Raw genomic sequence first — 17,178 nt, 5'->3', positions numbered from 1 at the left:
TGTGTGTGTGCGTGTGTGTGTGAAATAGTTTATACATATTTTTAAAAAATCAACCGTTTTGTTGTATTTTGTTAAACAAACTGAACACATATGGCCGGAGTCAATTAGTGTTTCTCTCATTCAGATTTCCGGTGAGCGCGTGGTAGCCCCAGGGCGCGGCTCTCTCTCTCTCTCTCTCTCTCTCTCTCTCTCTCTCTCCCTCTCTTTAGCGCTGAGTGGCAGTTAGTGAAACGTCATTGGCTCCTCGGGCCGCGCTCGCTGAGGCTCGAGGACAGGAGCGCTGCGCCAATCAACGCGCGTCCGCCAAGGTCTGTTATAATGGAAACAAGCCCGCGTGCGCTGCGCAGTTATTGTTGTTCGCACGCGCGTAAGTGTTAACGCAGTCCGGTGGGGGGGGAAAAAGAGGCTCCGCATCACGTTGGACTTTTGTTTGCGTTTTATTGCGTTCCGCCTCGTGAAAAGACGCAGCCGGTGTTTGTGAAAGGAGCGCGCGGACATGCTCGGGTAGACAGAGTATCTGCGACAGGTAAAACTTTATCTCTGCTAAAGAGAACAGCTCTCTCTCTCTCTCTCTCTCTCTCTCTCTCTCTCTCTGTGTGTGTGTGTGTGTGTGTGTGTGTGTGTGTGTGTGCTCCATTAATGCACTGTGATGACATATTTCTGTGAACTATTTTTGTAAAAGTTGTAGTGGTAGTAGTAGTAGTAGTAGTAGTAGTAATAATAATAATAATAATAATAATAATAATAATAACAATAACAATAATAACATCAACAACAATAATAATCACTCTAGGTTATGTTGTGTCGTTTTTATGATACTTATATGGCAAATTATTACTATTATTATTATTATTATTATTATTAGTAGTAGTAGTAGTAGTAGTAGTAGTATTGTTGTTGTTGTTGTCGTTGTTATTATTATTATATTTTTGTTGTTGCTGCCGCTTGATAGTATAATACTGTCTTTTAAAAATATTCCTATTTTTGTGTCCTTTTTTTATGAATCGTGGTTACATGAATGTTGTTCGAACACGCTGAAAGTAAAATGTGTGTTAAAATCCGATCACACTCTCTGTGTTAAACTTGACACCGGTTTGTATTTTGTTTTATTCTGCTTTTTTTGTTGTTGTTGTTTTTTTGAAGCGACACAAAACGTGTGGTTGTTATTTTTTTTAACGCATCTGTTTTAAGAGTGTATTACATTTGGGAATGTTGTAAATAAGTGTTACATTCGGGTTACGTTTAATATGTGTGACTATTACACTGAAAATATGGGTTTCTTCAAAGGTAATTTTTAGAAATAGGCTCCGTATATTCCGCTCTTTTTTAATGCGTTTTAACAGCTCGGTTTTACCACGTTGCATGTACATGCTGTAAAAAAGAAAACAACAACAACAAAAAAAACCGTGTATGTTTTTCAGGCCGATTTTCTCATGTAGTTTGTAGCTGATGTAGTTTTATATATAGTGTTGGCTTTGCAACTCCTGTTAGAGAAAATAGTCCACTCTGTCAGGACATGAATAAAAAGAAATAATTGACCCTGTTTTATTTGTAGTAATAACTTTTTTAAGTGCTTTTTGCGTTTAAAAGCCTCCACATATTTTTTCTTTCTTTTACTATTTAAAAAAGCTTTGATTATGCGTATTTTAATCTCTTTAATCTTTGCTTTATCCAATTAGACTCAAAATAATTACATTGAATTATTCACTATTAAAATAATTTTTAAAAAGAATACAAATCAGAAAATAATATTCAACAAAATAACAGCAGCATTCCTTGCTTTTAATTTTTTCCTTCTTTAAATGAAATTCTTTTACTCTTTTTTTTTTTTTCTGTCACAGATACAACCAGTTTCCTATTTAAGGTTCCCATAGGATGGAAAAGAGTCTTCTGCCTGGACCCACTGATATAGTCATGGCAAGCCCTCCCAGTTCATTCCAGCAAGAAGCTCTCACTCCACCCAGATCCAACCACTCGTCTTCCCTTAAACCCAACCAGGTGGGTCAGGTCATCCTGTATGGAGTGCCCATTGTCTCGCTGGTCATCGACAACCAGGAGCGCCTCTGTCTGGCCCAAATCTCCAACACTTTGTTGAAGAACTACAGCTACAATGAGATCCACAACCGGCGAGTAGCCCTGGGCATCACATGTGTGCAGTGCACTCCTGTGCAGCTGGAGATCCTGAGGCGAGCCGGCGCTATGCCCATCTCATCACGTCGCTGTGGCATGATCACTAAACGCGAGGCTGAGCGACTCTGCAAGTCATTTCTGGGTGAGAACTCGCCTCCAAAGCTGCCTGATAACTTTGCGTTTGATGTGACACATGAGTGCGCATGGGGCTGCCGTGGCAACTTCATCCCTGCTCGTTACAACAGCTCAAGGGCCAAGTGCATCAAGTGCTCCTACTGCAACATGTACTTCTCCCCCAACAAATTCATCTTTCACTCACACCGCATGCCCGAGGCCAAGTACACCCAGCCCGACGCTGCCAACTTCAACTCCTGGCGTCGGCACCTCAAGCTGTCAGACAAGTCACCTCCAGATGATCTGGTGTTCGCCTGGGAGGATGTGAAAGCCATGTTCAATGGGGGCAGCCGCAAGCGAGCACTGCCATCCCATTGCACCCCCATGGACTCTGTGAAGGCTGTCAGCTCAGTGCTGCCCCACATGATATCTTCTGATCTGGGCCAGAAGAGGGGCAGGTACGATGAGGAGGAGGACCTGGATGCCAGCAGCCTCTCTCCTCACAAGAACCCACGTAGTTACCCAGTCATTCCTGTGCCCAGCAAAGGCTTTGGTATGTTGCAGAAATTTCCACCCACTTCGCTTTTCCCCAGCCCCTACACCTTCCCAGCATTCGGTTTGTGTCAGCAGAAGAAGGATGACAGTGAGGCTGTGAACGGGCAGAAAAATGGTGCTATCTCGGGTCTGCTTTGGCCAGGCCGCAAGGACACTTTTTATCCTCCTTTTTGCATGTTCTGGCCCCCAAGAGCCGCAGGGGGCATCCCAGTACCCACATACCTCCAGCCCCAGCCCAATGCTCTTTCCACTCTCGCAGAAACGCCCTCCCTTCGCCAGGCCTTCCTAGACCTGAGCGAGCAAGGTGACACCACCACAGGAGCTGGGACTGCTGCTGCCATAGGCACCAATCCCAGAGCAGGCCTGTTTGAAAGTGACTGCCCCCCAACCATGACCCCTGAACTGAGACCTGCCCCAGAAGGCTGGCTCAAACTTATAGATGCTCCATCTCTTCAAGCCCGCAAGGCCAGCTATCACTCCGCCTTCCGACCAGTGGTAAAGGACACTGAAAGCATTGCCAAGCTACACGGCAACCTGGAGGATTTCGGTGCAGAGAGGCATCTCTCACCTGGGACCAGCTGCAGCTACCAGAGTGAGAGCGCAGAGAGCGATGAAGAACAAGAAGTGGATGTGGAGACCAAGCTGGACGAAGAGCAGGAAGACTTCAGCAGCCATGCAGCTTCACAACAGCAGCCGTGCAGTCTTCATGTTTCACGACTCACTGAAGGCACCACAGGCGACCGAGATAAAGACGCACCTTCCTTCTCCACCATCTCCTCTGAAAGCTCTACAGAGGACAAACCAAGCTTGGCTGTCAGTCCACCCACCTCTCTCAAAGTCCCGAGCCCCATTCATGCCTCAGTGGAGGACACCGCTGCCTACAAAAATGTAAATATTCCCTGCAGGCACTTAAACTAATTATTATTTAAATGCAGGCCATAGGCTGGCGGGATCCGTATGCATAACAAGATTGATAGCTGGGCGCTCCCTGCAGAAATGAAATATTCAGAGTGCTTTGATCCTTCCTAATAAGCCCAGTCATGTTTTGTTTAATGGCGACATTACGTTCAGCTCTGCTTTTGTCACGCCTGCTTATTAGCCCTTTTAGTCTTTAACCTGCCGACACTACATTAACACAGGGAGCTGAAGGAGTGACTCTCAGCCACAGAGGGGGAAGAGAGGGGGCTGTTAGCGATGCTGTAGCGATTAGTTTGAGCACACACACACACACACACACACAGTCAGTTACACAAGCCTGCTAACACCTTAGACTGTTAATCAGGCTGACAAAGGCATTTAAACAAAATGCAGACGACAGCATTGTCATCCTCAAGGCCAGTTGATTCTGTGCTTTTGGCTGGCTGATATATGTGTTCAGTGGCCAGTCTTTGGCCTGCAGACATGAATCAGGTCTAATCGGTGGTGTTTTCTGTTTTCAGTCGCACAAGGGCAGAGATGATGGGCTTCCAGCGTATGCAGCAAAAGACAAAACAACACGAGCAGGTGGGGACCATTTATAAAATCAGGGCATACCATTAAAAAACTGAAAAAGAAAGAAAAGTTGTACTTTTAAAATAAGTTGCACACGACACATCTCAATGATGCAGAATTCTTCCAGAAGATGCATTTTGGTTGTGTGGGAAATCTTTCTGTTTTTGGTCCTACAACCATTTTATGTTTTTGCCACACACAAAAAAAAAAACCTGAACAAATATATCCCTTCTTAAATATTTATGTTACATGGTGGGAAATGATTGTACAGTAAGGTAGCTAAAAATGGCTAAAAACATAATTCCCTGAAAGGTTACAGAAATAATTCTATTCTATGGCTTTGATATAATAATGCATCTGGCGCATGTTTTTTTTTCATTGAATATTTTGAGTCATTATTATGAAGTATTTAATAGAAGTACACTATCATCAGGTATTAATCATAATACTGGTAAAGTATTATGATTTCAGAGCTTGATATAAACAAGCAAGAGAAAAAACAGAACAAAGGGTGCATATTTTTTTATAGAGTCATACTTCTAAGCTGAATGTCATTAACATCTCTCCATCCTCTTGCAGAAGAAAACAAAGAACAGAGTAATTTCTTTATCCCGGAGACAGAAACAGCTGCACCAGATTACTGGAGAGAGAGCACAGGTAATACCTTTATCGGTGTCATCACATTAAAGAAGAAAAAAAAGATTCAACAGTTACAGCTAGAGAGCTATAAAATCATTAGTGTAATACAGCTAGGCCATGCAATGACTGTGGGATTAGACTGAATATAAAAGATAAAGTGGAACATATACTGAACTGCAGCCACACTGTTAAAATGGAGCAGATTTCTTCACAATGTCATTGGGAAAATGTGATCTGTGGGGAGCCCTAACAGTTTAAGAAGACAATCAGCTCGACACGGGGAAGGTGACAATCACCATTTGAACAATATCAAATGGATATAATTGCCTTTTGCTTGGCAAAATCTTCCATTACAAAGATCATAGCGCATTGCCTTTTATCTGTCAGGGAGACATTAAAAAGTGTTTTATGACATCTGTGCCAACATTTATATTATAGAGCTGATAATGATCTGCTCACATAATGTATAATATGTTTGAAAAAAATTACATGAAACAAATTAAATGAAACCACCTTTGCCTGATTGCTAAATGTCTCCAAGGGGCTAGCGGGGGACGTGATTAGAAGTTCTGATTTCCGGGTCTAAAGGCAGTGTCTTAAAGAGAGCTATGTTTCTTGGGAGAGAGAGAGAGAGAGAGAGAGGGAGAGACAGAGAGAGACAGAGAGAGAGAGAGAGAGAGAGAGAGAGAGAGAGAGAGGAAAAAAAATAATCTAATTTTCCATTTATGTAATGCAAACTGCCTTGGCTTTGACTATTCACGGTTAATTGACTGTCAAACGAGGTTGTTATCCTCAGGCAGTGTCTGCAAATTTGCTTGTCAAATGAGACAGAGAGTGGAGGAGAAGGAGAACAAGGCTGCTTTCCAAATGAGGAAAGCGTTGCGAGGCTTAAGGAGGCAAGACGCGAAACAGAGAGAGAAACAGGGAGACTGAGAGAGAGAGAGAGAGTGGAAAGATGAGGGGGGGATTATATACACAAATGTGTTGGATTGCTTCATTTAAGGCATTTGATTTGCAACATATCACCCAGAAAGCAGACGTCCTCGCATTTCCAATATACACCCTAGGTGCAATATCCTTAATATGGCAACTCCCGAGGACATACAGGTTAGAATAATTCGATATTTCAGAGCAATAACAATAACAAAATCAATAACGTAAACCATCTTATTTTCAGAATAACATCGCCCCTTAAATTAAATGGCTTTTTTTATATTGTAGATAGGCAGACAAATACTAATGCATTTTATATAAACTGACGAGTATGAGTATTTGATATCAGTTATATGATAATATATTAACTGGGATTTTGAACAATCAAAGCAAAGTATGTTTTTTTTCTCAATAATCTGAAAAGGCAATCTGTGATCATGATGACAGTAACATGTTCAAATATAAAAATATTGATTCTAACGATAAAAAAATCATGTAAAGTAGGTTAATATCGTTAGAAAATGAATTAATAGCAATGTTCAGTAATTATACTTACAGTACAGCGTTTGTGGTTGTTACTTAGATCTACATTTGATATGCAGTGGTCTGATTACAATTCATTCAAAACAGTTAATTTACGGTTAGACTGACACCTACTGGACATTTGTTGAACTACATTTGTCATTTGAACGTACAATTCTTCTTCTGTTATACTTACTTACTGCTTACTCACTACTTCTGTTGGAATTGTTTTTAAAATCAAATTCCAAGATTACTTCACGCTGTAACATTACCATTTATTAGCTTTATAATAACACTGATCATTTTGAATGATTTTTTTTTTGTTTCTCCTTTTGAATTGCAGCAGAACCAAGTCAAGAATCGCACACGCCTGCAGCACTGAAGAAGGACGTCGAAAACATGGAGAAAGGTGAGCTTTAGAAACACAAATGAAGCTATAAAAATCATACAATATTATTTTAGAGCAGTTATATCAGATATACAGGGAGGTTCAATAATCTGAGACCACTGGTACGTTCTTTTCTAATTTAACAATGATTTAATTAATTTAGAAATGATATTATATTTGTCAGTAACTTGAGTGGAAACTGAAATATTAGAAATATTTGCATGAATTTCAGAATTTCTTATTCTTTGGCACGTCCACCTTTTACTTTAATGACAGTGTGGACTTTAGCCTGATGATCCATGTTAGGTCAGATCCATCTGAGAATATTCTGAACATGTACTTCACTGGAAGGGATGAGTCAACAAAAATCTGACATTTTCACCAAAGGAGTTAACATGGTGTGAAAATTACAGATGTGCGTAAATAATGCAGATATTGAACATTTCCTTTCTTTGTTTAGAATTTTTCAAAATTCTAGTTTATTTCCAATTTTAAATGAAATACCATTCCCAGGGCGCAGGCTTAGTAGTTAGCGCATTTGCCTCACGTCTCCGGGGTTGGGGGTTTGAATCCCGTCTCCGCCCTGTCTGTGTGGAGTTTGCATGTTCTTCCCGTGCTCCCCAAAGACATGCGTTGTAGGCTGGTTGCATTTCCAAATTGTCCGTAGTGTGTGACTGGGTGTGTGAATGTGTGTGTGATTGTGCCCTGTGATGGATTGGTACCCCATCCAGGGTGTTCCCCGCCTTGTACGCCGAGTTCCGTGGGATATGCCGCAGGCCCCCTGCGACCCTGTGTAGGATTAGCGCTATGGAAAATGGATGGATGGGTAGATACAATTCCCAGATTCCCAGATGATTTCGGATTTTTGGACCCTGCCGTACACTGTCATTTGTTTTAAACCAGAAGTGTTCAATCACAGCAGTATGCAGATCTAATTATAGCTTGTTAGATTTGGGTTTTAATTAGTGTTGCTCTTCTTCCAGAGGAGCTCCAAAAAGTTCTGCTCGAGCAGATCGACTTACGGAGAAGACTCGAGCAGGAGTTCCACGCCCTCAAAGGCAGCTCGCCATTTCCTGTTTTCCGTAAGTTTACGTTACACAACTTCTCATCATACAAAACTCAGAGTACATCTCTGCAAAATGATCCGTACTGAATAAATGAGAGCACTAACAACCTGCACAATGAGGATGTATTATCAGGAAGAGTGAGATTTTGATTTTATGGATAATGCCTCATTCTCACATCATCCTGTTCTCCTTCAGACAACTTCCAAGACCAAATGAAAAGGGAACTGGCGTACAGAGAGGAGATGGTACAGCAGCTACAGATGGTGAGGAATCTTTTCTTAATGACACCACTTACAATAACAGAACATAACATCTCACAGCTAAGCCGTTACCGCTCGTAAAAACGTATTCACTCAATTCAGTGGTGCCTTAATATAAGAAAATAAGCCATCATTAAATTCAGATACATCTTCATAATTTATACCTCTCAGCTATTGCAATAAAAAAAGCTCAGTTTCGAAAAAGACAAGCTAATATTTGTAGAGCATCTTTGTTTGCTCAGTCATCTGTAGCTCTTCACTCAAGTGGCTATCGTAACTGGATTTAATGGAGCGTTTATGGAATGTGAAACATCTCAAACAAAGTTTGAGGAACATAGTAAAATGAATTGCTCTTATTTCTATGTCTGCTAGTGTGGATTTCAACACCAACGCTATGATTGCACCTGTTATGATTTCTGATGATAAAATACATCTATATTTATATGTATATATCTTTTCAGATTCCCTATGCAAACATTATCAGAAAAGACAAAGTCGGCACACACCTGAACAAAAGCTAAAATGGTAAGTAACCTATTAGGAATCAGTTTTATACCACAAAAAATGTGATGATGTGGGCGTTTATACATGGATGTTTCTGTTATTGAGCATTATGTTTTCTTTCATAGTAATGGCATTGGGGTATTTAAATGCAGTGCACAATGCATGTGCAAACAGAAACGTCTGTCTATATCTAATTATGCATGATTAATCATATGTTGGGTTATATATAAGAATAGGGATGGGATGATCCCGTTTTATGATGATATAGCTTGATAAATAAAGCTGAAAGTAAAAAGCATTATTTCCAGGTGGTGCTTTGCTTATAAAATATTATTGGAGGTTCTGAGGGGTGTAGGCAGGTGGCTTAGTGGTTAGTACGTTTGCATCACATCTCTGGGGTTGGGGGTTGGAATTCTGCCTCCCCCCTGTGTGTGTGGAGTTTGCATGCTCTCCCGGTGCTTCGGAGGTTTCCTCCGGGTACTCCGGTTTCCTCCCTCAGTCCGAAGACATGCGTTGTAGGTTGATTGGCATTTCCAAATTGTCCGTAGGGTGTGAATGGGTGTGTGAACGTGTGTGCGATTGTGCCCCATCCAGGGTGTCCCTGCCTTGTGCCACGAGTTCCCTGGGATAGGCTCCAGGCTCCTCCGCAACCCTGTGTAGGATAAGCAATATCGAAAATGGATGGATTTTATAGATGGTATTATATACGTTGTATAGAACAAACATCCATCCATAGATTTTCTATACCGCTTAACCTACTGGGGAATCTGGAGCCTATCCCAGGGATCATCGGGCACTAGGTGGGGTACACCATGGACAGGGTGCCAATCTAACGCAAAGCACAATCACATACACATTCATACCCATTCATACACATGTCAATCAGCCTACCATGCATTGACTGGGGGAGGAAACCGGAGTACAGGAGGAAACCCCCAGATGGAACATGCAAACTCAGCACACACAGGGTCACAGCGTGAATCATATTCCCAACCCTGGTGGTGTGATTTGCCATTTTAACCACAGCGCTATTGAATTCTTGAATTTGACTGGTCAGAAGGTCCGATCGGTCAGCTCTGACAATAGTGCCGACTCCAAGGCGAATCACAGGGACTGGTTTGGTAGACGTGCCACATAAATAAATGTAATAATACACACATATAAGCAAAATGTTACTTAACAAAACAAAATGTATAATCGTAATGAGTTTTCTGTTTTTCTCTATTGAACTTTTATGGAAGGAGTCTCTAGTGTCAAACGAATTGTTAGATACAATATAAAGCTGTAAATTTACATTTTCCAACCCAGCAAAGTCTTTGGGTGAGAAGCCATCGTGCTTTCTGATTTCTCTGTAAATTTAAGCAAATAGAAAAAGAACGGCTGGTGAGGGAACGACTGTTTATACATAAAGTATAAACTGTTATACTTGTAAATAAAAATGTTATTTATGCTGTTATACATAAAGTAGTAAATAAAACGAGAAGGAGAACTAGTAGACATGCAGTCATTGGGAAATTGGTGTGGTATAAGAGGAATAAAACCTGGTATTTTTGGAAAATAATCATCTTCAGGGTGGTAACAGCATACTTTATCACGTGTTATTACTTGCTAAAGCTGTAAGCAGATAATGAATGCTATAATTTTGGGTTGTATGTTTAATATTGTGAATTTTTAATATTATTCCATGTATACCATTTTTGCCTATATCCTATGGGTATACAGTAACTGATAGATTGTCCTCTCTTTTCTTTCAGGTTTGGCCACTGCTATATTACATATGGACATTACAGGCTGCTCTCAAAACCCTTTGAAACACATTGTCTGGATTTTTCCTGACAAATCTGATAGTGCAAAAGCGAATCCTTGTTAAGGACAACTGCACTCATCATCTGCTCACAAACATTTCCTTGAACAAACCAATGACTAACTGAACAAAATTTACAACGCAAGTATCTCAGACTTCAGCACTAGTGCTACAGTACATCATTCCTCAGTCACTTTCTGTACAGTGATCTCATTTTGTGCATTCTTGTATTTATTTATTTATTTATTTATGTATTTATTCATTAATTTATTTGTAAAAACTGAACTGTGTATAAATATACTGGCTATAGAAAAACCATATGTCCAGAAGAATAACGCCTGGGGGTTAAACGCACAGCTTATTTGCTCTATAATGAAGAGTATATCCCAGAGCAATTGTGCAAGCAGGCAAACTTCTTTACATGTTTAAATACAACACTGTCAAACCTAAAAATGAAGAATGTTATTATTGCTAATGCAAATGTATTTAAATATGTTCTTGTAGTTTCTCTACTATTTATGTGGATAATAAAAGTATATAACATAAAATGTATATTTTAATACTTCTTTATTTTCAAAAACAAAAAAACAAAACAAACAAAAAAATTATCATGAACAGTTTTGCCCAAATTGGCCCATATGGGAAATATTCAAGTCTAAATAAATAGAATAACAACAACAGGTGATCTGTATAATATATTACATACCGCAACATTATTTAAATGATAGAAGTTGAATCAAAATGAAACCAACATGTCAGAATATCATGTTTACCTCCGATTGCTTATATTTTAAAAAAAAGAAATGAATGTGCATTCTCAAAATTTACACTCCTAACACACAGTATTGTTCTATAAGGACCTGATATTGACTCAGGTGATATTTCTAACCCAAGGATGTCCAGGAGCCCATTTTTGAAACCTGTGAAATATTATGAAAAAATAAATAAATCCTGGCCTTCTATTCAGGAGGTAAAAATATTTGACCTATTGGCGTGCTATCACTGTATTAAAATAAATGGCGTGTGTCCATTTCTGGTGTTTTTTTGAGAAATGCAGTCCCTTGTTTCTAGGTATGATTCTACAGCTGCATGTTGTGTTAAACAGTTGAGAAGTTCGTGAGATTCAAGTGATGCACTTCTGTAATAATATTAGTGAATCATGAATACAGAATACTGATTAAAAATGATATATTACAGCTTTTATAGGGTATATGCAATTCAGCTCCCAACCTTGACCTAAAAGAACCGACTCAAAGAACTGACTCGTTGGTGAACGACACATCACTAAAACATCACTGATACTTTTATTAATGGCATTATGTGTTTGTTTCATTTGCCAGGTATTCATTGCTGTAATGAAAAAATATAGCCAGTAAGTAAAATCTATAAAAAAAAAAAAATAAAAAAAACAACAACAACAACAAAAAAACATTTCTACAGTGATATTCAAGCATAAAGAGAAAATTCGCTTGCAGAAAAAAAGGCAATCATGGAGGCAATATAGCACTATTGTTTAATTCTTTATTGTTTACAGCAACACTCCATATTTATGTCCTTTTCAAGACTGTGTTGGAGTTATGATAAAAATTGGAAACATAATTGGAAGATAATTTAATATGGAATTACATCAAGTGTTGTCCTAACCTAAATATTCTTAATGTAAGACACTACAGGTGAAAATGACAATTATGGTAACATTTATAATAATAATAATAATAATAATAATAATAATAATAATAATCACACAACTTGCAGAATACTTTTATGGCAAGTTGTTGTTATTATTATTATTATTATTATTATTATCTATCCATCCATTTTCCATACTACTTATCCTACACAGGGTCATGCGGGAGCCTGGAGCCTATCCCAGGGAACTCTGGGCACAAGGCAGGGAACACTCTGGATGGGGTGCCAATCCATTGCAGGGCACAGTCACATTCACACACTAAGGACAATTTGGTAATGCCAATCAGCCTACATGTCTTTGGACTGGTGGAGGAAGCCCCCAAAGCACAGGGAGAACATGCAAAGGGTGGAGACAGGATTCAAACCTCCAACCCTGGAGGTGCGAGTCAAAAGTGCTAACCACTAAGCCACTGTCAACTTGCCTTGAGATCACAATCCCAAATGGAGTTGATCTATCTTTATGTGCACTGAAAATTATTGTCTTTTTTGCAAGGATGGTAGTTGTTTGTTGTTGTTTATTTTCATTTTTATTCTTTTATTTTTTTTTTCACTTTTAAATCAATTCCATCTATAACACATTCTCTTAAACTGCAGTTAGTCTGATAAAAGTTTCAAAACCCAACAGAAAAGTGTTTATTTCATAGTTGTTTGTTCACTCGCAACCATCACAATAACTAGCAACTTCGATGCCCCGCCCACTTATCACAATGACGCCATGTCTCAAAAAAACTGTTTCCTTATATGGTCATGTAAGTGTCATGATGTCCTGTACATGCCAATGTCCTTTATGAACTTTTCAAACCCCACTAACCAGAGTGGAATCACGTTAAACCACATTGTATTTTCTAAAACTATTTGTCTCAAAACATATTTCCCAAAATGTTTATTATTGCTAGAATTACGCTATTTTAGACTAAAATAACATGAAAATATTTATTACAGCGCACCCGTGATATTTTGATATTATTATGCACATTTAAATAGACGAAGTCTTATGAATAAATGTTTTTTTAAATAATAATAATACAAAATAAAATTGTAAGAATATCAATAAAGATCGATTTGTGATATGTTTTTTTAAAGGTCCTAGCCGAAAACTGAGGCGGCGTTTCAGTGCCACGTAAAAAAAAAAAAAAAAAAAAAAAATATTAAGATTACAAGAATAAAGTCGGAATATTTTGAGAATTAAGTCAAAATGACGAGAATAAACTCATATAACACGATAATAAAGTATTATGAGAATATTATGAGAATAAAGTCGTAATTTTGACATGAATGTATTTGAAGTGATGTAGTGTACAAGCAGGTAGGTCTGTGAACTTAGATTAGTTTAACAAATTATTGACAATGTATAACGAAAAACATTAATAATCCTGTTAAAAAAAAACACAGTGGCTGCACAGTATGCCACATGATTTCCTCTTGTATAAAGTATATAGTGCACTAGCTCAGTGGTTTTCAAAGTGGGGGCCGCCAGGGGGCGCCAGGGGGCCTCAACAATTTGGTGTGCCCATCCCTCCCACTAGTATGTTTTCTCTTTCTCACTCTCAAACCACACACACACACACACACACACAATCAATTCCTAATGTAATGTAATGTAAAGATGTAAGATGTAATTATTAATAAAAAAGGGGGGATATATTCAGAAGTCTGTATGTTTAATGTGTTTTAAAGACATATTGCAAAAGGGGGGCCTCAGTCAAATGTTAATGCCATTTGGGGGGCCTTGCCCTGGAAAAGTTTGGGAACCTCTGCACTAGCTGGCCTGTAGACTCCATTTACGGTGATTTGGTATTCACGCAGATTTCTTACGTGCCTACGTCACGGCGCGTACCGTGTGCGTGCAACGTCATTACGCCAGAAGAGAAGTGCCAACATGGCGTTTACCTTGTACTCCCTGATTCAAGCGGCGATTTTATTTACGAATGCCATTGCTGTGTTGCACGAAGAAAGGTTTCTTAGTAAAAGTAAGTCGGTATTTGTGTGCGTGCTATTTAATTTGGTGTTTATGTTCTTTCTTAGCGTTTATTTCTTGTTAAAATAGCTGCTGAGCAGTGATCAGCTGGTTAGTGAGTAATGATCTGATCATCTGCATTTGATCTCAGCTGTAAGACTGGGTTTTAAATACGTTTATATTTCTATCTATCATCTGGTCAGTTTGTGCCTAATGCTGTTGCTTAATGATTTAATGTAGGAGTTTTATGTATCTGTTTTAATAAGAGTAATGTGTGTGTGTGTGTATATGTGTATACAGATGGTCTCTATAATTAAACTTTAGTTCATTTAAGTGGCAGTACTTGATGATGATGATGATGATGATGATTCCCAGAGGTGTTTTCATATTCAGGAAATGACTGTCTTAATCACAGCCATCATTTTCTGCTGGAAATATTTTATATTTTGTGTTTTAATTTAGTGTTTTTTTTGGCCAACCATATTACTACTGCACATAAGCTGTTTAGGACAGCTTAACACTGAGAACATCAAGGTAATATAAAAATACTGAAATGGCTGGACTTAGGTGAAAAATAAAATCTTTGACCAACATTTAGTTACCTCCATCTTTCATTTTAACTGTTATCTTCACACATCTACCACCAGGAGGATGCCCTAGCAAGGAAAGGCTTTTAGTGTGTCTATTTCCATCAATGTTTTTATACTGGGATTGCAGTGGAATTAAGATATGGTGGGATTTTATTTATTTATTTATTTTCATTTACATTTCCCACTTATATATAGATACAAAGAGCTATATATTTTAAGACAAGGGGTCTTTTAAGCGTAACCAAGGAATCCTCATTTGTTTTTATGTTAACTACAGGAGTGGAACTCGTAACCCATCGTTATCAATGTTTTTATATTATTATTATTATTATTATTATTATTATTGACTGGTCCGTAGAGTCTAATGTATTTTAGTCGAACATTACTGATCTTTAAAAAGAAAGAAAAAAGGTCAACTTGGACCTATTGAGTTCTGCCGGTGAAATAGACCACTCTATGGCTCCAATAAATAGACACAATTTGACTGCACACATTTAAAATGTGTTTAAAGGGGTCCTTGGATATCGGTTCACAGTGTTACAGTTTGGAACAAGGTGGCTGGTGGAAAAACCACGTCTACAGGTGGTGATATTTTGGGATGGTTTAAAAAAAAATTGGTCATGACTGCAAATAATCAGAATTAAATATAAAGAAATTCCACAAACATATACAGTACTGTACAAAAGTCTTGGGCACCCATTTAAAAAAAACAAACAAACAAAAAAAAAAAACCAACAACCAAACAAACTTTCTTTGTTTTATGACTTCTACATTATCGAGTCAGTACAAAAACATTTTAGATTTCCAAACATTAGTTTTCCAGCACAAAATGATATATTACAGAAAAATGTTTGTATGCCAGTAACGAAAGCAGTATATTATGTAAGTGCCCACTTTTCACACCAAATATTGACTTTGTTTCATTTATTACTGTTTACTGATCTTTATAGTGTTTTGTTTTTTTGTTTTTTTTTAATGTAGAAACTTTTTCTTTCTTTTTTTTGTTTTTTTTTATAGGCATCTTTGCTCTGCAGTGTTTCTTTTCATGTACCTAAGACTTTTGTACAATACTGTATCCCTTTGGCAAAGAAATGGAATGTGCAAGTGCAGACAATGTATCTATGATTTACAGAACTGTTTTTGTTGTAAGATGTACTGTAGAGATTGGGAGTGTGAAAGGAGGGATTATGTGGTGGATAATGTCAAAATGAAAAATTCTTATGCACCACAGTGAACTTGTTCCAACATGTCTTCCTTTTCTGATGCCCAAATTTCCAGGGCTAGTATCAGATGGTTTTGCATGATTTTTTTTTTTTGAGATGCCATTGAAATTTAGCTGAGACCTGGCAACCCTGCCTGGAAACAACATTTTTGAGAACCCGTTTTCTAGTGTAGGCAAAATGTTAAGCCACGTCTTTAGACACTCTGCTGCCGATTGCTCACGGTTTGCACATCCTGTGGTTTTATTTATTTATTTATTTTTGAAGAATCTTACTGATGAGTGTATCTTTTATTTGCAGTCGGTTGGGGGGCGGATCAAGGCATCGGCGGCTTCGGAGACGAACCAGGAATAAAAGCTCAACTTCTAAACCTTATCCGATCTGTCCGGACAGTCATGAGAGGTAAGCGTTCTAACATTTTATGCCAAAAAAAAACCACTTAGATGAGACTGAATTGTTCTGTTGATGTTGAGTTTTAATACCTGTCTCTATTTCTGTCCACAGTGCCTTTGATAATAGTAAATGCAGTGTGCATTGTGTTGTTATTGCTGTTTGGATGAACACTGACTCGGTATGGATCGTGGACTAACCGGCGAAAGAAAATGGACTCTTTTTTTTTTTTTTTTTTTTTGTACATGCAATGTAATTGTCTCACTGTTGTATCCTGATCATACAGGATTCAAGCGGCTATTCCAAAGTTTTATATGTCTGGATCTCGATAAATCCCTCTGTTTTGTTTGTCTGTATAATGTTGCTCAGTAGAGCTTTCAAGAGAGAGCTCATGTCACTCTTAGTCCTGTTTACACGATTCGTTCTTAATATCGAAGCTCTCTTTAACTGGTGATGTCCCCGTCACTCCTGCAGCCATATCGTTAACGACAAACCTTTAGGGGCCCATCTGTGTAGAGCTTATTTATGTCATGTCAACATTTCAGACTTTTTAAAATCAGACACTCTTGACATTGAGAGTGAAAGAAACGGTTAAGGGAGCAAGTCGTGTTGCGTGTTCTGTAATTATAGTCTGATCTTGTCGAGGGAAAAAAAAAAAAAAAGGCTTCTGTGGTAACCTGCTCTCGGTCAGTTTCATACAAAATTCTGTGGACTGTTGTGGTTTGTTGCACCAGTAATCACCAACCTCTGTGAGCCAGTCAATGTTTTTAATAAAAGAGCGTCTTTTCATGTTTGATTTCTGTGTGATAAACCTGCATTGTGTTACAGTTCATCAGCAACAAAGATGCTTTAATTACCCAGCTGCATAAAAACTTACCATAGGCATTAGATATGTGTTTTATAATAAAACTGAGACATGGCATGA

General features: G+C 38.4%; 2 protein-coding genes across 2 annotated transcripts; both read left to right on the top strand.

Moving 5' to 3' along the window:
- Nucleotides 1-1,827: 1,827 nt before the first annotated feature.
- Nucleotides 1,828-8,620, top strand: skor2 (SKI family transcriptional corepressor 2). Its single transcript, XM_053645497.1, has 7 exons — nucleotides 1,828-3,687; nucleotides 4,239-4,302; nucleotides 4,870-4,947; nucleotides 6,728-6,793; nucleotides 7,756-7,854; nucleotides 8,035-8,102; nucleotides 8,561-8,620. Exons 1-7 carry the CDS (start codon nucleotides 1,876-1,878, stop codon nucleotides 8,618-8,620), a joined length of 2,247 nt encoding a protein of 748 aa, XP_053501472.1. The 5' UTR covers nucleotides 1,828-1,875.
- A 4,998-nt stretch (nucleotides 8,621-13,618) lies between these two features.
- Nucleotides 13,619-17,049, top strand: ier3ip1 (immediate early response 3 interacting protein 1). Its single transcript, XM_053645990.1, has 3 exons — nucleotides 13,619-14,066; nucleotides 16,164-16,265; nucleotides 16,368-17,049. The coding sequence occupies exons 1-3, from the start codon at nucleotides 13,976-13,978 to the stop codon at nucleotides 16,421-16,423; spliced, it is 249 nt and encodes an 82-aa protein (XP_053501965.1). The 5' UTR covers nucleotides 13,619-13,975; the 3' UTR covers nucleotides 16,424-17,049.
- Nucleotides 17,050-17,178: the final 129 nt, after the last annotated feature.

The sequence above is a fragment of the Ictalurus furcatus genome, chromosome 16, assembly GCF_023375685.1.
Source record: "Ictalurus furcatus strain D&B chromosome 16, Billie_1.0, whole genome shotgun sequence".
Lineage (NCBI taxonomy): Eukaryota > Metazoa > Chordata > Actinopteri > Siluriformes > Ictaluridae > Ictalurus > Ictalurus furcatus.
Note: the sequence above shows the minus strand (reverse complement) of the source record. Positions and strands in the feature narration are given on the sequence as shown.